The sequence below is a fragment of the Chaetura pelagica genome, unplaced genomic scaffold (genome assembly GCF_000747805.2).
Source record: "Chaetura pelagica isolate M959 unplaced genomic scaffold, ChaPel_1.0 scaffold10, whole genome shotgun sequence".
NCBI lineage: Eukaryota > Metazoa > Chordata > Aves > Apodiformes > Apodidae > Chaetura > Chaetura pelagica.
Window position 1 is genome coordinate 1,159,177 of NW_009952263.1, and position 22,490 is coordinate 1,181,666.

Here is a 22,490-nt window from a genome sequence, read left to right on the forward strand (position 1 = left end):
TTGAAAATACATGTAATAAGTGTGTCAAACCTAATAAGCAAATACTGGATTTAGGATGTCAGTGAAGCCTGTTTTAAATGAAAACTGAGGCTTGGTCTTAATTTTAACTCTACCAAATGCAACTTCCAATATAAGTTTATAGTCCCACTTATCTGTCTTCAGCTGCTTCTGGTCCATTGAGAAACTTTGGTGTAGCCAAGAAGGCCAGTAGCATCCTGGCCTGCATCAGGAATAGTGTGGCCAGCAGAAGAAGAGAAGCAGTTGTGCCCCTGTTTTGGTGCCCTCAGCATTGGTGAGGCTGCACCTCAAGTACTGTGTGCAGTTCTGGGCCCCTCACTGTAGGAAGGACATTGAAGTGCTGGAGCGTCCAGAGGAGAGCTACCAAGCTGGTGTAGAGAACAAGTCACATAAGGAGCAGCTGAGGGAACTGGGGATGTTTAGGTTGGAAAAGAGGAGGCTGAGGGAAGCCCTCTAAAACTACCTGAAAGGAGGTTGTAGTGAGGTGGGTGTTGGCCTCTTCTCCCAAGTGAATAATGGTAGGACCAGAGGAAATGGTCTCAAGTTGTGGCACGGGAGGTTTAGATTGGATTATTAGGAAGAATTCCTATACTGAAAGAGTGGTCAGGCCCTGGAACAGCCTGCCCAGGGAGGTGGTTAAGTGACCATCTTTGAAAGTATTAAATAAATTTGTAGATGTGGCACTTCAGGGCATGCTCTAGAGGCTGAGGTTGTGGGGGGTTTTGTGGGTATTTTTTGGTGGGATGTGTGTGGTTATTTGGGGTTTTTTTTGTGCTGATGGTTGGACTCTGTGGTCTCAGAGGTCCTTTCCAACCATGACACTTCTACGATTCTGTGACTGGGCTGACATTTCTGAAATTGAGTTAGTGAAGTAGTAAGGTAAGAGTGAATTAATAGCTTACAAGTCACTTTTAGAACTGTTTTTGGTCATGTGCTTGTCAAGTGTAAAGACTCTAGGAGTTTGGATGAAGGAAACTTGAAGTCTCTCTTCTACCTTGACTATAAATACCTATGGACTTCGGGAAGGTGAAGTAACACCCACCCACCCACCAACACAGGTGGACCTAAGAAGGCTCCTCCCTTTGTTAGGTGCTTGTATCCATCTAAAATGTCACTCTTAGAAAGCTGTTCCTCTAATAGCTGCTGTTTTTATTTTTTATTAAGAGTTAAAAAAAAAATAAAATCTTTCCACCTGTAATTTAGTCTTCTGTTTTTGCAATATATTTTAGCATGGGCCTTTTTTTCCTCTCTTTTAATGGTTGTATTTGTTGTTCTTCAGTTTCTAAAAATGTTGCAGCTGTCAATTATAACAATCATTACATGTTATTTTTACATTGAAATTAGACACCTGAAGTTGTGCAGTTGATAAAGGCTTTATGCATAAGAAAATGTGTCTTTTTCATCTCCTCTTCTTCATTCTGTACTGTATTACTTTTCAGTGATTGCTACTGAAGATCTCACTTTTGCACTTACCAAGATAAAGGGAGTTAAAGAAGTTATGTAGTAAGATTCTGTCACAACTTTTTGCTTAGGAGATGAAGTACTATTCATATGTATCTTCTCAAATTATTCCATGGACTCCCTAACTAAAATAAGTTTACAGTTTGGTTTTAGTCCCCATTTTATATGTCCTCTCTTTCCCACTGAGTGCTGTGGGAATTTTACATCAGAAAATACAGGAGAAATCCTTATTTCCTTCAAGGATTTCACAAGTATTTTCAGTTTTGTGGCACAGAAGTGCAGAAAAAAACCCCCGTAGATTATGAGCACAAAATCATTAAGTGCTGACAAGAAGAAATTATTTGTGTTTATTTTGGGTCAGTTTTCTAGAAAAGACAGTATGGAACATTTGTATTGTGTTCTTTATTTCTATTTGATTTCCTATTCTCTCCCAAATTGAGGGGAGTATTTGTTTGTTTATTTTCATCTCCAGGAGTCTTTCCAGATGGTGCTGTGTTCTTCTGGCTTAGGCAATTGACAGCATAAGGAAGGATGGAAACTAAATGTATCTTTTCACAAGACATTTTATCACTTAATAAAAAAACTTCTATGCATAAAATGGCAAAATTTCTCTTGAGTAGCCACTTATGTTGGGAGTTACAGCAACCAGAATTTCTACTCTAGAGAGTTCTCTGGGAATTGGTAATGCTCTTATTTCTTTCATCGTCTAATTTACAGGCATTTTTAAAACGTCAGTTCTCTGTTCTTGAGGTTAGTGTGAAGTAATCATCATATTCTCTTTGATGGTAAGGATAATGTTGCCAGGTAAAACGTTAGCTGTGTTAAGGCAATATGCTTTCATGTACCAAGATTCATGGTTTTGAGCTTAAGGAGTTACTCGTTCTGTATTTCCATTTCAGCTGTCTGAGAGGAGAGGATTTGGTTGCTACCTAACTCTGATAGACCATATAGTCTTGCCTGGAACTTTTTTTTTCCTTGAAATTTTACAAATTAGTTCACAGAAGAAGGGAGTAACAAAAGTTTGAATTGACCAGGACTGCTGTTACTTCACAAAGAATGATTTCCATCTGTTTTTCTGCTCTTCTTACAATCTTACTTAATAGTACTCTACACAGAATAATGTCACAGGAAGAAATGGAAGTAGATTCATTACACTTTAATGAAATGTTTATGCTATTCCGCTTTATGTTCTCACGAGCAAACTTAAGAGGGTGTGGTCTAGGTGAAAAAGCAGATGGATGCTGAAGGAGTTGGGAAAACCTGTAGCTGCTCTAGGATAGCAATTCAAATGAAGTATCCCACTCAGCTACTTTGGGTCCATTTTCTATTACACTTTTTTTTTTTTTGAGGGTGGCAGTTTTGTGTTTTGTTTTTTTTTAAGAAATACAATGGCAAACTTGTAAGATCTGAAGGCACTAAGGAGGCCAAAATTGGAGTTCATAATTGTTTTAACATGATAGAAAAGTGTTCATAATTGAGTAAAAAAGACATATGAGAATTGCTAAATGTGAGGAGAAAGAAAACTTACCACTACAAAATTAGTAACAGTTCTGCTGCAGTTTTAGGGATTGTTATGGGTCATGAGAGAGGAATGTGTTGGTTTGTTTAAAGTGTACTAACCTATACACATGCATGTAAAGGAAATATCTCTATGTATAGATGGATCTATATGTATATAGAACATCTATGTGTATAACAGAACATTGTGATAAGTAACTTAATTTCTGCTTAGGACCTGTGAAGTCTTAGCCTGAAAGCTCTGTCCAGTTCTCAGCAAATGCAGTATGTTTGGGTTGGAGAGAGACCAGAGAACAGCAATAGGAATAAAAGGTTTAGTCATCATTGCCCATGAGAAGACGTTAGAGTAACTTGGATTTTCTTTTTTCAAGCTAGGGGAAAAAGATGAAGGGCACACTTTTTCCAGTGTGAACATGTTTTTTTTACTGAGGACAGTTCTTGACTGTTTTCCATGTCTACTGAACAGATGAAAAGTAATCAACCTTTTTTGTAAGTGAAGGCTGCAAGATTAGAGACAAGGGGAGATTTTTCTGACTCTCTAGGAATAGCTTATTGGTATTGTAGATTGTCTAGGATGGCTGCAAAATCTTTCACTAGTAGATTTTTAAGGGCGGATTAAATCCTCTAAGTACATTTAACCCAGTTTCCCAATATGGGAGAAGCCTCAGTGACCTCTTGAGATCCTTTCTAACATGTTTCTCTGATTATGTGGGATCTTTTCTGTTTATTGGAGGGGGATTTGTTCTGTTGTGTTGTTTTAGCATCACTATACAGGCTTTATTTGTGTGACAGTATTCTTGCATACTGCCCTGGATACCATCTCTTTACTGGATGCTGTGCTTCCAGGTTGTCTATACTTAATTTTCTAAGTACCGAAAAACAAATGCAACTATGTAAGTTACATTTGTCAGGCTTCTTACTGTCAAATATACTTTACAAAATATCTGTATGTAAGGCTTTCTCTTTGCTTATAGCTTCTTCACATGTAAACCAAGATGGATGTATCCATCTTCTTTGAAAAATAAGATACTTACATTTGAAAGGACAGCTAGTCTCATTATACATGCAGTTTGATTTTGGTAATGTTCTAGTTCAGACTTTTGCTGTCAAAAGATTACTCTGATCAGGCTGGGGCAGTCTTTTGTATTGGTGCAAGTTTTATTTGTAATTATTTCTTGCTGCTGCTGTTTAATATTGACCAAAAGGAACATCCATTCTTTTGTGCAAGTCTAATACCATTCTAAGGTATTTCCTTTGGTGACATTCTGAACTGGATTGTCTGGAAACTCTTTACTCCCTCCCAAAGTCAGTACTCCAGAATGAGTGCCAAAATGATTCTGCAAAATTGTAACAAGTCCAGGAGTTTATTTGTTGTAATAATTATTATTTGTTTTTGTTTGCCTCACTATGCAGTGAACTGCCAGTTAAACTGTCTGTTGTTTGCAAAGCAAGGCAAACACAGTAAGATAGCAGTAAGACCTTGAAGTTGGTATATATAGAGTGAGTGGCCACCTGTCATCAACTTGTCCCTATGGATAACTTCCAAGCCTGCCAGAGATAGAAGTTACAAGTTTGGTAGATGGATGTGAGAGAAGATGAGATTTCTTGGATAACTGTATGTTCATTTGCAAAAGGCTGCAGAGTATGAAAAAAGTGATACATTCAAGAGAGAGTGAAAGAGACAATTCACCTCTAAATATTAAAGTCCTGCTACTTATGCAGGTTTAGTTAATTCAAACTTCCTGTGCCATCCTGGGATTTTCTAGTAGCTTTACTGCAACTTTCTGTTCTGTCTCTCTTTTCTTGTAATTGTACTTTTTTTCCAGGATCATGGTTTTGTTTTAAGTCATGTGCTATTTTAAGTATTGTACTTAGGGTTGTGAAAATAGCTGATGTGAGCTTTTAAGAATTTGTCTCTCTGCCTCTTAAGCATGCAGTTGTAAAAGTCAGCTAGAGGCTTGCGTGTACTCAGTTTTGGTGCTCAGTTCTTTCATGCTGTACAGAAGAGAACAGGGTGAGAGGTGGTTCTTCCCCTGACTTAGGTTGTATCACAGGCAGTGCCCTCTCTAGTAGGGGAGAAGGAAGGACAGTGATATGCTGACAAACAGTGATGACCCTAATACAAAGGTGATAGTTCTTCATCTTGGATGAGGGTAAGGAACACTGTGAGACCTTCGTAAGAGCTGGGTTTTTACCTAGAACTATATGTTATCTCTAGGGCTTTCCTTGTAAAGTAAGTGAGAAAGTATTTAATTAAGTTTCATAGTTTTTAGAGGACACTTCATGTGATGCCACCTAATCTAATGACTACTTCCACTTTGAAAGTCTGTGAATGCATTGTTTATCTGCAAAACAGTAAAACAAGTCATGTAGAGAGCAAGTTATTTTTGACCTGTTGTTGCTTGTTAAAGTAATGTGAAACTTTCTCAAAGTTATCAGAGTTGTTCCTTGAGACTGGTGGTAAAAACAAACATAGGCTATAAATGTAGTTAGCCTGCTGGGCAGTCATACAATAGAGCCTTTGTTCTTAAGAGTACTCAGTTGTAAACTGGGTCATGAAACTATAGCCTTCTGATTTGAGGAAAGGTGGGAAAATACCAGCTTTTTTTAAGGACCTTTAACTGGCTTGTGGACAGTATTGACTGGTCACTTATGTATTTCAGATACAGTTAAAAATAAATATTGTGTCTACAGTTAAAATAATTTGTTATTTGGCGTTACTTAGGAATTGGAAATGGTGATTTCTTTCACAGAAAACATACACTTAGCATCTCTTGGGAAAGACTTCTAAATCCAGGAGCTGGTTCTCCAGTGATCTGCTGTGTGATCATTCTGCTGCAAGATAGGTTGTGTGAACATTCTGCTGTGTGAACCATTGCTAACTTCAGCAATGGTGCTAAAGACCTATTGATGGTTTTCCCTGCCCCCCTTTCACTCCCGATTAGACGAACTGATGACCCTGGGGAATAAACTAGAAGGGTTCTGTCCAGAAAGCAAAGGGAACCTGTTAATGACTGTCCCAGTGCTTAACTAGCCATGAACATAATTGTTAACTCGAGGTAATGCAAACACTCCCGTCTGGCACAGCAAGACTCAGTCTGCAGTGTGTAAGGAAGTTACATGATTTTTTATCTAAAGATACGTTGTCAAATATGTCTTACAGAAGCATATAAATTAGAATAATGCATGGGTCTTAGTAGGTTTTGACTAGACTTAAGAATCGTTAGCTGCATTAGGCTGATAAAGGTTGAGAGAAAATTTACCCTCGGCCAGTTTTTGAAGAAAACTGTAGCAAACAGTTATGGGGTGGGTTTGGATGCTTAGAGGCTAATTTCTGTTTTAGTCATGTTGAGATGCAGCCCGGGGGAAGGAGGCTATGTAGTTTCTGAAGGGTCACTGACAAAGCTTTCTACAAGTAAGTTAATCCTTTCAGTTTGTTTTTTCCACAACATGTGTTTGGCTGTTGTACGCTTATTAACCTGTAGTTGTAACTGTTGCTAGTGAAGATGTGGGTTGAGGTAGGAGGATTAAACATAAGGACAAAAGAGCAATCTTTAAACTGAAGTATAAGATTGGCAAAAGAAGAAATAGATACTGCTGCTTGTGACTAAAATGGGAAGAATCGGCACTGTACTTTGTCTCAGGAAGTGGTTTCCAGTACATGTTCAGTTGCTGCTCAGGGTTCCTTGTGTTAGCAGTTGTCTGTTTTCACTTGCTTCCTATTAGCTGCTCTAAAATATATATATATGAATGATTGTCTTGATAAATGAAGTGTATTATTTCTATCAAATGATAATGCATCATGTTAGTTGCTTGATCTGTATGTGGATAATAATTAACAGTAAAGATAAAAATTCTCAGGCATTAGTAACTTGAAAGTGCAGCACCAAGCCACTTCTAGTTTTGACTGACTCGGTTTGTTGTGAACTCCTAAGGTTAAATGTTTAAAAGCAAGGGCCAACAAACTAAAACGGGGGAGGAGGCCCAGATGTGAATGTTGGTGGAAGGTACAGTGGCCATTTATACATACCTGCATAATGACTTTTCAAAAGCATAAAAAAAAATTTACTTCTTTGCACCGAGCATGGATTTAGATATTTTTGCTGTATGTTGTCCTGTAGGTATACTCCTTAAGAGACAGAACATATCAAGACCTCTTTTGGTGTTTTTTGTCTCTCACTTGTGTGTTAATTATTCAGCAGATCAGTCAGACTTTTCTCAGACTTTCCTGTGGCTCATAAAACTTGTCCAACCAATCTTGTCCTTCAGCTGGAAGACTGCTGTCTTTGGTAATGACATAAATTAAAGTATTAAGCAGCTTTGTCATGGACTATTATGCAGTTGCATCACAATCCAGACTGTCTTAATTATTCTTTACCCCATATTGCCTCAGGCTGTGACCTCACAAGCTAAACAAGGTCATGCTTGGCTAGGATGAGGGAAGTCAAAGGAATACAATACTACAGGAAATATTAGTGATTCAGTAGGTGAGGTGGCACCCCTGAGTTAATGTTTTCTCTGTGCCACAGAGTGGTAAAAGATGCTGCAGATCGTGTGATGAGATGTAAAAGCAAGATTCTTTGTTAAGGTTCCAGTGCTATTCCTAGTTAAAGTGCAGATGTTAATTCAGGACTCTTGCCCAATTTTAGATTTTAATGGCTATGTTCTCTATACGTTTCTAATTTATGTTTTAGTAGAGTCATATTATTGTCTTGCACTTGTCTTCAGCTCTTCTTAAGAGTTGTTGGGAAACTGTGTTCAGAGGTGCTGATATGTTTGTAATTGCCAACAGATGAATTGGCAGAAACAATGGTCCACGGTGATGTATTTTGAAATCAAGGAAATTTATATTAATGTAAGACATGACAGGTCAAAACTGAAAAGCTGCCATATATTTATTTTCTATTAATGTGTGCAGAATAGGTTTTTTGCTTGAATATACATATTTGCAATGCAGTTTAGTGTACTCACACTTACATATTTTTATTTTTCTTAGGATTCAAGTGCCCTGTATGTTCAAAATTTGTATCTTCTGATGAAATGGATTTACATCTTGTGATGTGTTTGACAAAACCGAGGATAACCTACAATGGTAAGAAAGAAGTAAGCTGATAATTATTTCTTAGTTTTAAACATTAGAGAGATAATAATTCTTTATTTCTAAGATACTCTTGTAACTAATTCAGTGGACTCGGAAATGGTGTGTGTTTTTAGCTTGTAGTTTATTTTTTCAAAATAATTCCTAAGAACTTTGTCTTTTTTATGCTGCCTGCCAATATAATTTACACTCTTTACTTGTACTCCAAATATAGAATTATTCTTATTTGAGTATGCTTATTCAATTTTTTTACCACAAGATCAGATATCGGTCAGAGTGTGTTTAGTGTCAACTTGAGATATGTGTGGCTTAAATGTCCTCTTATCTAGTGACATCAAGTAGTGATTTAGGTCAGTCAGGTCTCCCTCTGAGAGTGTTAAGGACTGTTTCTTGACACACTGTGCATTTGCACATGGTTAAAGAAAATGACCCTTTCTTGAAGTAATTAAAGAACTTTCTCATTCAGCTCATTGCATATGTGATAATTCATAAAGACAGGTAGATAGGCATGTTTTTATTATTTTAGTGAAACTTGCAAATGTCAAATGAATCACCTGCAGTATTTCCCTACTTTGAAGCTCTCCTTCTTGGCTACCTTTGATGCAAGGCAAACAGGATTTTTGGTACTGTTGGGATCAAACCTTTCCATCACTGTGACTTAGACTGACAGTTGTGTGGCAAACACACAAAAAGGTTTCAGAAAAATAGGAATTAGAAAATCTTACTGAAATCCTAGTGCCAACACTGGCAAAGCTGTCCTACCATCAGGAAATCTTACAGTCCCTTCTGAATGTGCTTACTGCTCACCAGTCATCAGATGTGGAATATATAAGAACAGAATGCAATTACAATGGAATTGTAGAGGAGAGGGAGTCAGACTCTTTTTGCAGGTGCACAGAAAAAGTTGAGAGTCATTTGTCACAAGTTGCATCTGGGAAAACTGATCAAATGTGAGGTAGAAATACTGCATAATGAGGGTGGTCAAATACAGTACCAGGCACCTGAAGAGGCTGTGCAACCTCCATCCTTGGAGATAATTGGAAATTGACTGAACAAGGCCCTCAGCAACTTAGTCTAACTTTGAGCAAGGGGCTGGACAAGAAGACCTCCAGAGCTCCCTTCCGAGTTAAGTTAGTTGTTGTATAAATAAGCTTCAGTTTTATGGGCTCTTTGACCCTCCTGGCTGTTACAGTATCCTACACTGGATTTTTTTTTATTGGAAAGAATTTTGAAGGATGGTTGGGCCCTCCTTCTTCTTTGTCTGGATAGCAACAATGCTGGCCCTTAATTGCAAAAATAATTCCAAATCATATACTTAAAGTGGTGAAATCCATTTAACAGCACAGCACTCAGGAAAAGTAAATACATTTTTTTCTCCTGATGTTACTGTACATATATTTGAGAAGACCGACTTCATGTAACAGAGAGGACTTGATTTCTCATTGTTTTGCCTTTTTAAATTTAGGACTGAGCATATTCCAAGATAAGTTGATAGAAGTCTTTGTACTGAGGGGTGTTGAGATGTTCAAGAGGGATGTTCAAGAGAAGCAAGCTAGTTGCCCCAGTCAGGGAGGGATAACATACTTGGGATCAGTTAGGGTGGAGCAGGAGAAGGCAAGATGGCAGAGAGCAAGCTCTGGCAGTAATCCCACTAATGAGATGCGCACAAATTATGAATTGATTGAGTGAAATCCTTCGTCCCTGCTGCTTCCTGCGTGTACATACAAGTGCACTCAGGTGACTTTTTTTCCAAGGATACAGCAATTATGTAACCTCTCAGTATTATTTATGGTGTTCATTTGTGTTACACTGGTGCCATATTCTGCCCACCCCCCCCGTGCTTTTTCTCTTAGCTGGCACGCTGCTGGTTGAAGCTTGTTTGGGCCATCCTGTTAACTTTGCTCAGTCCATTAAGTCAACAAACTTCCATATGAATGAGCAGAAGTAAAAATTGTGAGTGGCACCTGAAGCCATTCTGGATAATCTGTAGCATGACAAAAGCAGTTGTGGACAATGCAACATTATTAGTAGCAATATGTCATTTCTCAATTTAGGAGTGTGTCTGCTATGTGAAGAACCTCAGAAACTCACTCTAGGAAATGGTTATATAGGCTTGAAAGGAGAAAACTACTAAATTACATAGACTGGCTTGAGAAAGACACTTAGAAGTATGTTCTCATTCTCATAAACACTTAATAGAAGTGTACATCGATCTTTTTAACTCCAGTTGGTTAGCTCCCAGAGTCATGGACTAGATCATGAAGTATAGCCTGTAGCTGGTTATTTGCATTACTGCAGCACAAAGAAATTGATTATATGGCTTCAGAGTTGTGCAGTGCTCAGTTGTTACTTTGGCAACTCCCTTTAATGAGACCAATGGAAGAGAATTAACTAGCAGATTGGTAACGTGCTGCCATGATTACAGGCCCAGAATTGCATGTGAATGTCTATAAGCATGCATTTATTTTTTTTCTTGTATATTTTGCTGTTTGCCATGAGATCATTGGTGGATCAGCCTTTTTGTCATATGCTCTAAGAAAGGCATCTCAAGTTTACCTTGAGAAAAAATCAACTGCTGCTATCAGCTTTTGATACTTTCTTCCAAAACAGAGACATTTCTTTATGCTTTACTTTCTCTTTGTTATCTTGGCCTTATGCCATACATACTCAAATAGAGTCAAGTAGGCATCATTTGCATGTGTTGGTCACTGGTGGTTCCCAGTCCTACTACCACAGCAAGGAAAGTGTAGTTTTCTTTTTTTCCCCCCCCTTTTTTCCCTTCACCTTCTTTTCTTTCTGAATATTGTGTTGCAAGTAGATGGAGTGTTAGACTTGGCAGGTTGTGAGATGTTTAAAAATTGAGCTGTTGGATTGAACCATGTTTATGTCTACTTCTAGATGTGTTTCCTCATGATACTGTGAACTTACTAGCTGTTCTTTCTAAGAAAAAACAGGGAGCAAATTGTATGTATTTTGTCATTCTGAGAAGACAAACCTTCTTTCTTTTTAAATGTGAGTTTGAGGCATACAGTCTTCCCCAGAAAGGTGTTGTAAGACTGTTTAGTTGTGATTTGAAGTTTAAAAAAAATTTAATGAATCCTCCCAACTAATCTGTAATTGCTTGCTGAGCTACCTTTGTGCATTCCGTTTGTCAGTAGGGTCAGTGAACTGTAAGCTCTGGCAACTGTCTAATTTACATGTGTTTTCTGAAAGAGCGATCACAAGTTTGTCCCAGTTCTATGCTGGAAGTTGTGCTGATTTTCATATAAATTAATCAGTATATTTTATTAGCCTTATTCTTTCAAAATCATGTGACTTGCCTGCAACAGAGATTTCATTGCTGAGTCAATTTGGCATGTAAAAAGAGCTCTTTCTTTTTTCTGTGGATCTTTGTTCCAAGTATCTTTTAAACTACTTGTGATATGCATGCATGAGCTAGTATCTAGACATCTTGATACAAAAGTTGGCTAAATGAATGGAATTGTACAAAAGCATTGTGGTGTTTGGTGTTACTGTTTTTAACAGGCTTGCCTAGCAACTAAAGCTCTCTTCATATTCTTGCTTGCTGAATTTCTGAGAAGCCAGAGTAAGTCCTGTGCACTGGTTAGCCACAGCTTCCCAAAATTCAATTTTATGAAGAAAGTGGCTTACTTGCTAGTTGACAGATTTTTTTGAAAGCCATTGCTAAAATATTATCTAGCCATACTTATTCCTTTGAGCTTCTCCACAGTGTTAAATAAAGCTCTTTGCACCATCTTGTTCAAATTTGCCATGGTGAGTTATGCAGGGAGCCCACTTAGGTACTACACTGTGCAAGATGTTGCTTGCAGATTGGCCCTGAGTTTTGGTCAGGCAGGGGCATTTACTTGAATAACCTTCAACAACGTGCCTATAATTCCTTGCTGATGATTAGACTTACCTGGTGAAGTGTATGTTTTGAATACAATTATTGTTGATAATTGTGTGTAACAACTGTGTTGTTCCAGTATTGATGCTTATACTGGAAGTTGTTTTATAAAAATGGAAAAGACATAGGAGAGACTTGTGCAACAAATGCAACCGATTATTCTTGAAGAAGCCTTCCAGTTGGTTCTTAAGTAGTTCTGTTTTTCATGTTAAAATTCCTTTGTTTGTTTCTCAGAATGCTTTGTAAGACTTTTATTATTATTATTAAAGGACCCCTCTGAGAGCAGGGACTAACAGCCTGGCACCTGGCCAGGCAGGGAAGCCAGTGACCCTAGAGAGCTGGGGAGAGCCAGTCAGCTCACTAGACTGGTTGGCTGGCTTGGTGAGCCAGCCTGTTCTCTTTCAAAAGTTTTGATTGAATTAGCACATTCCTGTGGAATATTTTGGGTTTCATCAAGTCAGCACTTTGTGTTGGAACACTGTTCTACTGGAAACTTTCTCAGTGGGTCTCCTTAAAGCCGCTTGCTCAGGGGTGGTGCTGCTTTGACATTAGTGCTGCTTTCACTCAGGCTACTCTGCATTTAATTCAGATATGGCAGTGGGTCTAATTATTGGCCAACATATTTACTGAACTTCATTGTAAGGGGAAAAGCTTTTGCTAGTGTAATTTCAGAGAGGGAGAATGTTGAGACATCCAGTGTGTGAGCTGCTGGAGGTTTTTTCCTTACTTAAGGTAACTATTTTGCAGTAACTCTTTTTAAAATACAGTAAGTTAATTTTTTAGACCAAAATGCCAAAACAGAGCAGGGGATCAAAGATCCCAGTGAGGATTACATATATGATTTTTCATTTAAAGCTTTTTCAGCTCTGTTTTGAATGGAGGGATTTGTGTATGGAAAGACTATTATTGACAGAGTATTTAAAAATTAAGGTAGGTGTACTGCAAGGAAAACACATGTGAAACTTGATGTGCTTTTCCTGTCCAGCAATGTATTTTGGCTTTTGCAATGTTTGAATGCCCAGCTAGACAAATATTCACGGTCTGTATAACCAAGTTCAAAGCAATCTGGGCCACAAGAAGTAACTGACTTAGATTAGCAAGGATGCAAAACAGCGTTTGGGGTATAGGGTTAAATTTTGTCTTTTGAGGAAAGAGAAATGGTGGTAGTGCTACATGCTGAGGCCTGCATGTGAGTGAGTGTCAGTGTCTTCAGCTGGAATCTGTATGAGCAGTAATTCTGCTAGAGGAGTTGTCGAAATCTAAATGGCAGCCATAACATATGCATTTTGATCAAAAGTAGAGACTTGAAGATTGGCATGCATCACCTAAAGGACTAAACGAACATATTTTGGAAACATTCTTTGTGAATGGGACTGACCAATTTTTTTTCCAGCACAAGTTTTAAGCTTTGTTGATTGGTGGCTGTTTTAACATTTTTGGGGTAAGCTACTTGTACCAGAACTTAGTTTATATTGCTCAGCAGAAGGGAAGAAAAATAGTGCACCTTAACCCAACATTTGGGCCACTGAGATACCTGATTCTGGTAGTTCCATCACCTGCAGTGACTTGATTTACTTGGTCACCTCTGTGCACGAAAAAAGAGAGCATTTCATGCAGCAGGGCTGATGCTGTCAACTTTTTTGTCTAATGCATTCGAAACTTCAGCTTGGAATGAATAGAATCGCTAACTTGAAGTTCACTTCTCTGCCAGGGTTCCTGAGATCATGCCCTAAAAGACCTTGCAAAAGGGCATCTTGCCAGTCTGCCTGGAAAAGCTTAAGCCCTCCTCCTTGTCCTCATCCTTTAATAGGACTAGACTTTCAGCAAAGCAGTACAAAATAATACTAAGGCAAATCAATTCTTTCATTCCACTTTATCTGAGTTAAAAAATTCTTCATAGAAATCTTCAGTTCTTCTATTCATTTTGGAGTTTAACAAGATTTCTTAGCTAAAAGTTTCTGGCCTTTTGCTCTGCTCTCAGTGGTTGTGTGCTCTGTCCTCAGGGGTACTGGGGAGGCAGTAGAGTATACTTTTATATGCTAGTATTACAGGACATGTAAACGAATACTTATCCTGTGCTTGCAGTTGAAATAGTGACATTTACTCGTTTTGATCTTGTGTACTCATGAACATCCTCCAGAGTATGTAGGAGGTTCATTCAGTTTCCCTGATGCTGTAAAACTGTTTTCTTCAGTAGTTACTGAAAATAATTAGAACTGTTGAATATCTGTTGAACTTTGAGATTTTGCTTAATGTGGTGACAGCAGAACATTGCTATAGTAAATAAAATTTTAATAATCTCAGGCATTTGCACAGCTGTTATTCTGTGAATTGGTATATTATCAGCTCAGACTTTTCACAGTTTATCTTGCAAATAGTTGTTACAATTTTAAGGAGGAAAATTGTGGTTGAAGAACTTGATTTAAAGATACTGATGAGTTTTGTACTTCCTTTGGGAACTGTTGTTAATGTTTGAATAAGGAGGAAACTTTCACTGGTGTTCACCAGTGTAGGCTGTGAATAGCTACTCCTCCAAACCAGACTGCTTAAGAGGAACAGTTAGCAGACTAGATCTTTCTCCCTTTGTTCAGTAAAGCTGTATTTCCTTCCAAACATCCCAAATCAACAGCTTTTGGTACCTCACAGAAGAGCAGCATGTCACTGTTGAGGTTTGTTGGGAGGGAGGTTGTTAATTATAAAGAGTAATGGTTACAAAGGTCATTAAATAAAACCACACCCTAGTACCTGTCTCCTAAAGGGAGTAGCACCTGCTTCAGTGACCCCATTTCAGCCTCAGTCAGTGGATGAATTGGGTCAGCCTGTGGAGTTGCAGCACTTTTAGAGGCTGCAGTCTCTTATCTTTGCTCCGCACCCACAAACTGTCAACCCATTGCTACAGAGTCAAACAAGTAAGCTGTGTATTTCTAATGGTGTGGCTGTGAAGTAGGGTCCTGAAATGGGAACTGAATGTAACTGAGAGGGAAGTGCTTCAAATGTCTGGAGCAGCAGTTCCCAGAACTGCAGACTGCCCCATTTATCTTTGTAAGCTAGAATCTTGGAGGTTTAGTGGTGGTGGCTGAGGTATCTATATTGCTTATTATTTTACTTTACATGTAAGAGAGAGGGAGGCGTAGATGCGTAAAGATGCTATGACATCTCATTCTCATGGTTCACATTGGGCATGCTCAATAGATTATGCTGAATATTCTTGCTGTAATGAAGTAAAGTCAACATGCTTGGATCCTGCTGAGGAAGACACTGCAGAAGTCACATCCATTCATATTTTAAACTTTACTCTCGTTTATTGTGAATGCAGCTTTTTTAAATGAACCTTTGGGGAGAAGCATATTTGGTGGGTGATTCTCTGCATACTTTCCCTTCAGCCAGGCCTAAATCTGCTAAACTGAACTTCCTGTGGTGGAGCCAGCACAAATCACTGCCAGTCAAAATAGCTGCAGTGTCACCTCATCCTTACTTCAGATCTTGACAGTGGAATGATTATTTTTTCTCAGTACATTGGAATTAATTGCCTTTATGTAAATGCATACCTCTGCCATGGGAATACTTTATACACAACACTGGATAAATATGGTGTAGCTTTTGATAACTATAGCACAAGCCTGTTTGTTTCTGAAGTAGAGAAAGTAAGATTGATTAATCATGTGCTGAATAGCTCAAGTCGTTTCTTCTCCTAAGTTACTCCTAGGACCAGATACTGCCATTGTTTTGCTTTGGTGCTGACAGTGCTGCTAAAGTCAAGTAACAGTTCTTGTCCTAGAAAATTACAGATACACCTGCAAACCAGTGCTGCAAAGCACATCTGCAGGTGACACGGAGTGATTCAGCCCAGGTTAGAAGAGGCCCCGATACGTTCTGGTGCATGTCATTGTGTTTCTCTTACATAATGGCAGCGCAGCGCTGCGGGCAGTGGAAGGCGAAGGGACGGGTTTGTGCGCTCGGTAGCAAACGCTCCCTGGGCTGTGACTCGGCATCATGTGATGCGGGCTGATCGGAGCTACCTTCCATGTCTTACACTTAATCAGTCTTTAGCTTTGAGAGGTCATTCGGAGGATGTCATAAATCGTGTCTGCAACTGCTGCAGTCTTGTGACTGCTGGGAATTTAGCTTCAGAGGAAATAATGTTTTGTGTGGTAATTCTGCAGTCTTTAAAGATGATACCTCTAAAACCTTGAGATTTTACTTGTTAGCAGCAAAGTGACTTATTTTTTTGTGGTTGCTCTGTGGAAACCTTGAAAATACACAGCTGTTTCTAATTTTAGAGAATAGGTTTCATTCATGGGATTTTGAAATAAAGCTAGCTGAAATATTTAGGTTTTAAAAAATAAATGACAAGCTACATCTCAGTGAGATTTAGTAACCTATGTAGGAATTTCATGGTATTTCCTTCTCTAAATTCCTCAGTGTTTTGCAGGAACTAGAATAGATTGTTCACAGATCAGAGTTTTTTTCTCTAAGAAATACAAAAGAATAGGAGGGGCCCTCTCTTGCTCAGAAACTACCCCAACAGCAGATTAATTGAATGAATTGCCTGAAATGTCATTTGTAATTTATTTTTTACTTCAGGCTAAATTCTTGCTTTAGAAACTGCTACCCTTTGATTGTTTAAATAGTCTTGTGCTTCTGGGCTGCAGGCTCAAGCCTTCAATGACAAAAAAAGTCAGCTGAGCTTTTGCAGGGCATTTCAGTGGTAGAACAAGCCTAACTCTTCTGAAACAAGCTTGTGGAACACGCCATTAATGTGATAAACTAAACTGGGTATTATCACTGTTTACAGTGAAGAAAAATTTACCAGCTCTTAAAATAAGTTGTAAATTGTTTATTGATAGGAATTACCTTGATTATATCCTGACATAAGTACAAAATACCACACTTGCCCATTGTATGCTCTCTGGAGGGAACCTCTTTGCTCCTGAAGTCTGCGTAACTTTGTGCCTTGTGGCTGCAGATTTATTCAGCTGCAAAAATAACCCGAAGTTCTAACACATAGCTGAAACGCAAAAAACTTCACTATTGCTAGACTTAGCGCTGAATTATATTAACACTTATGAAACCTTGTTAAAAGTTTCCTCCTAAAAGCCTCTGATAACTTGTTTTAACCCCACACTAATAGCTATCTGTAATTTAAAGCCATATCACACTCTTAATTTTGACCATGTGCCTCATCTCCTCCTTTGTTGTGTAAATTTTTGTTAGATAGTCTTCATCTGTAACATGTAGTATTGGATAGCCTTCATGTAGCTAGAACAAAAATGTAGTGTTCAATGATAATTTTTAGCCTATAAATAATGTTTCTTTATTTGAGGTGGAGGGATGGTGGAGGAGTTACTTGGTTGACACTTGTGTATTTTCCCCCCCATTCAAAGGAGGGGGGAAAGGAGGGTTCAAAGGAGGTCTATCTCAGTCTTTGGCTTTATTAGCTCAAAAACATTGTTGTCATAATGGTGTCCAATAATTTTGATAGCCTATTGACTTAACAAATGAAGAGAGGGGAAAAAAACCTGAGACTTTAACATGGCTTTAGAAGCATGCTGCCAGATTATGTGAATAAAGCTTTGAACAAATACTGGAGAATTGTCTTTGGGGACTTCTCTTAAACATCTTCCATGTTAATCTTTTTGTATGATTATTTGTGAATGATCATGATTGCTAAATGTGGTTGAAATTATATGGGTGTCTTATTTGACTTAAATGCTAGGATCTAGAAATTGATGCTATTTGCTTCAAAATACAAAGAAAGATTTGTTGTGAGTTTGTTGTGTTGGTTTTTTTTCTCTTGAATTTAAAGACGCATATACTCTCTATCTTACTGAGATAGTAAAAACCTGTAGGTACCAGTTAGCACCAGAAAGACTCTATCTCTCTGCTTGATGGAATAAATAATACTGTATTATGGATTAGTATTATTAGGGCAGGAAAACTGAGATCACTTTGAAAACTCCAACTCAGTATTTGATGTCATCAGAACTTTTTGCCTTCCGTCTATATCACAAAGGTAATTTTATTTAAAATAGTAATAGTGTGTAAAAAGCATCCTGTCTGCTGTAAACAGAAAAGACAGACAAGTAAAAATTACGCAGTGATTTATATTCCTTTCCTGCATATGCATGTTGACACCAGACATTCAGTTTCAACTTGGACAAGACTGATCTCAAGCCTGCTGGAAAAGAACCCTGTAGGCCTAGCACCTGGCACTCGGGTTTATAAGCCAGACTTTGTGCACACTGAGTTTTGGCACCACTGTTCTCATTGTGTGTTGCTCAGTAATGCATCATATCTTTCTAAAGAATAGTGTCTTAGACACATCTGTTTTTCTCCCCTATTCCTGTTTCAAGCTTAGGCTCATAGTTTCATCTTTCATGCCATCTTCTTTAGTGTTCCCTATGCATTCATTTTGCATCAGATCAAACCAAACTCCTCTGCAATTTCGCAAAGAAATGAGTCAGTTGTTTGGCCAATGTTTAAAGACTGGAAAAAAGACTTGGCAAAATCCATTGTGCTCAAGGCACCTGTATGAAGCCTGAAATAGGAATCTGAAAAAGGACAAAGTGAACAAAATATTGGATCCAATCCTACATCCAACTTCAAAACAAATCACCATTAAGGTAACCCATGTTGCCCAGAATAGACTAGCTGACTGCATCTGAGCTTCCTCTGTTTGTTTCCTCTCTCCCTTTGCTCTTCAGGAGTGCTGCTCCCCTACCATTTCTTTCCATTAAGGTTTCTAACGTGCCTACACTGTGTTAGATGAGAGTTCTCATAGATTTCATTAGGCCAGCACATCCTCATCACACTCAATTCCTTGCAGAACATTACTAGAATGAAACTTCTTAATTAAAAATAATTATAAAGCTATTTCTCTGGCTTCTGACCATAATTTAAGTGATAGTGAGTGGTTGAAGACTTGCCATTTGGAAAAACTGCCTTTTGCAATAATTAGGGTCTCCTTTCGTGTTTGTGATAATAGAAGCTTAGTCACTAAAACAAGCAAGAGGGATTTCCTAACCTTGGTGGGGATCTTTTCATAAAGGCACATCAACATCTTGCATTTGCAAGTTCTTTTCAGGTTTAGGTGTTACCTTCAGCTTGATCAGAGACAGCCATCTTCTGTGGTACCTGCTCTGCCACATCCATCCTCTGCTTTACTTTCGTAGTCTTTGTGAACACTGTTGGCAGCAGTGTCTAGTCAGGCAAAGTTGCACATTTACCAGGCTTAGGGCTTCACAGCTAAGTCTTCCTTCTAACTGAAAAGCTATTTAAAGCCATTTGTGTCTCTGCACAGTGTATGAAAGGAGTTCTTCCCCCTCCTCCTAACCACAGTGCTATTTTTTCCTCTTTAAAACATTAGATTAGATTCCCAAGTGATTTAATACCAAAAGAAGCTTAGATAAATACTTTTGGGGTTTTACACCTGGTTGGTTGTGATGGGATTTATTTTGGTTTGGGTTTTATTGTTTTTTTTTTTTGTTTTGTTTTTATATCTTTGGTAAAGAAGTAGTCTGCTACACAAGGGAAACTGTACCACAGCTCTCACTTATTTTTCTTGAATATGACCCCCTAGGTGACAAAACTTATCTTTCTGCTCCTTATTCTGGGGGATATCATGTGATTCAGCCACATTTGGACTGGATTTCTGGATTGGAATCCCAAGTTCTCAAACATAAATTGATTTTCCATTCATTGTAGGAGTTTCTTCATCCTGGTACAGATTGGCAGGTACAGATAAATAGCCCTTAAATATGTTGCTATGATTTGCTTCTCAAAGATAAGAAGCATTGTTTAGCAAAGAATAAACATTTTAAGAGATCTACATGCATGGACCCCATGCTGATATTCTTTCTTTTGCTCACTTCTGTACATTTTCTTCATTCCAGCCATTTCCAGCTCTATGTGAGAAACAGTCCTCTCTAACTGCAGCAGACTCTTTCTGGCAGTTAGAGGTGCTGGTTGCCCCTGGGCATTTGCTCAACCACTCCTTCTTTTGTAGCATATTTGTGGTGTAAGATCCTCTTTGATGGTAAACTCAGCCTTAGAAGTGTAAATCATTCCTACCTGATAATGCAGAGGAAGAGGTATTCCCCGAGTGATAGCTCCTTACACTGTTTCATAAAGTGTTCTATTTTGTTGCTGCTTTGTTTCTTGTGGGTTTGCCCCTTTACATGCTACTTTTGATTTAGCTCCTGATATTGAAGATTAATACTCGATAACCTGAGAGGTCATGTAAGCTTGATTAAAACCCAAGAAAACAGCCTAAAGACAGCTTCCTTGTTCCATGTGCTGCAATAAGCAGCTTTTGTTTCAGACAGTATGTGCTGGGATACAGTATTCACGATGGAGTTGCACGGTGGGGCACTAGTTTGGTACTGCTGCTTTGTCACCCAATTGACTCCTAATGAGACAATATTTAAAAGTATTTTCATCTTTCAGGAACAGTGTTTCTGAGCACCCAGGAGAACCCTTGGAACAAACAAAACATCTCAAGGAAGCACTATTTGAGAATAAGTTATCCCTTTTGTCATTCAAAACGCAAATATGCATGAGTTCAGTTGGAATGGGCACTTAGTACCGGATGGGTAAGGCTGACACAAAGTCTCTATACATCATCTTCTGGAGGATAAGACTTTGTGGTTTGTTCGTGAACAGGTGCAGCTCTTTGGCCCATATCTAGACTAAAATTTTACATGCATGGTACTTAGAAATGTGGTCAAAGGAACTTTGGAAGCCAGTATACTGGAGAAAGTTGTTAGCTATCTTGAGAAGATTTAACGTTCAAGGGCATCTCAACCTGCAAGCAGACTGATGAAACAGAAGTTGGAAAGACTGTAGCTTTTGCAGAATTTTCAACATCAATCAGATAATTGACTGAGTATTGAGAGCAAATCTTGAATCACTGTGGAAACAGGTAGTCGCTCTGGCAATAAATCTCAAGGCATCGGCACAAGCTGATAAATTTTATTTTCTATGAGTACCTATTTCACCTTAACGCTTTCTACCAGAAACAGGAATATGAACTGAGAAAGTTGGTGCATTGACTGTGATAGCATATGAGCAGCTGGGGATGATGTTGCTTGGAAGTGAGGAGCTTTATTTCTCAGACTATTTGGCCAGACGACTTTTTTCGAAGCCTAGCTCTTCACTGGGAGTCCTGGAATGCACACTTGGCATTGAGAGCAAGATCTCTTAAATCGGACATTTTATGAAAGCTGTGTTATTTAAACATGGGATTTAATTTTAATTTTTTTTTTTGCAGAACTGTAGCTTGTATGGTCACCGTGGATCTTAAAGTTGTAGAGAGATTTCCATGGTGGCCACCAAAGCAAACCTCTTCACAAAGTAACTGTTCCCCTCATTGCACAAATCACTCTCACTTTTATATTATTTAGTTTACCTAATTTGAATTGTGTCCAGGTAGCTAGGACTGTACAGGCTTTTATACTCATCCTATTCCCTAAAATGTATTTATAGCACTACTGTATCAGTTTTTATCGTTATTCAACAAAAAGTGAATATTCTTTCTCTACACCAGATTATTATCTGTCTTAACAGGAAGCATTGAGCTATTTCTCAGAATTAGAGGCTACACAAAAAAATTGAATCCAGTTCTTCAACTGGTGGGTTAGCTGAGAAACAATGAAACTTCTGCAGCCACCTCCCTCTATCTAGCTCAGCGTGGTATTGCCACACAAGTATTACCACTTGGGCCTTACTCTGCAAATATTTTTCTTGGGCGACTTTCACTTTGTTTGGTTTGCTCCCTCCTGTTTACCATTGTGTTTTAAGAGGAGGAAGCACCAAAGGCTGTAGGCAATGTTTGTGCAGGAAGTCTTTCTCGATGGGTATCTGTTTATATATAGATATCTCAGTCTAGGACCAACACTGAACAAGGTGAGAGGGAAGGGGAACATGTGGATAATGTTTGAACTTTGAGTAGGAAATTGTAACTGGCTGTGGTGTTGCAAGGGGTGTGAAGAGTGAGATGCCAAAGAAAGCCCCCCCGACATCAACCAAACACTTTGTGACACTTCCTCAAATACTGACATTTTTTTGTAGCCAGTTAGTTCATTTTAGAGAGGTTATATTTTTGTGTGTTGTGGTGAGAAAGGTGTTCTTAGATCGGTGAAGATCTAGGTATTGGTACACAAGTTGTGCAGTGGTGTTTGGGGTTATTGTGCCTGTTGGAAGCACATAAAAAGCTGCAACATGTGCATGTTTGATTAGCATATGGGTATTTGTTTTTTAAGCAGTATAAAGGGGACTTTGGATTGAAGTTTGTCAGGAGAGCTGAATTTCTACATAGTCAACTTTCTGGTATTGTGAATCCCCAACACCACTTAGCTATGGCGCAAGTGAAAACACCAGATGTTAAATGTGTTCCATTTTGCATCCAATCTAGAGGTTTTTTCTATTGGAGCAGTTAAGAAATGTTTCTGGTCAGGAACCCACTGCTTCTTCAGAAAGTATGTTCCTGCT

The 22,490-nt window shown here is 38.5% G+C and overlaps 1 protein-coding gene across 1 annotated transcript in view; it reads left to right on the forward strand.

Moving 5' to 3' along the window:
- Nucleotides 1–6,342: 6,342 nt before the first annotated feature.
- Nucleotides 6,343–22,490, forward strand: part of ZNRF2 (zinc and ring finger 2) — a 24,425-nt gene continuing 8,277 nt past the window's right edge. Inside the window, exons 1-2 of the mRNA XM_010007604.1 lie at nucleotides 6,343–6,412; nucleotides 7,994–8,089. Of these exons, the coding sequence (XP_010005906.1) occupies nucleotides 6,343–6,412; nucleotides 7,994–8,089 (166 nt within the window). The remainder of the gene's footprint in view (nucleotides 6,413–7,993; nucleotides 8,090–22,490) is intronic.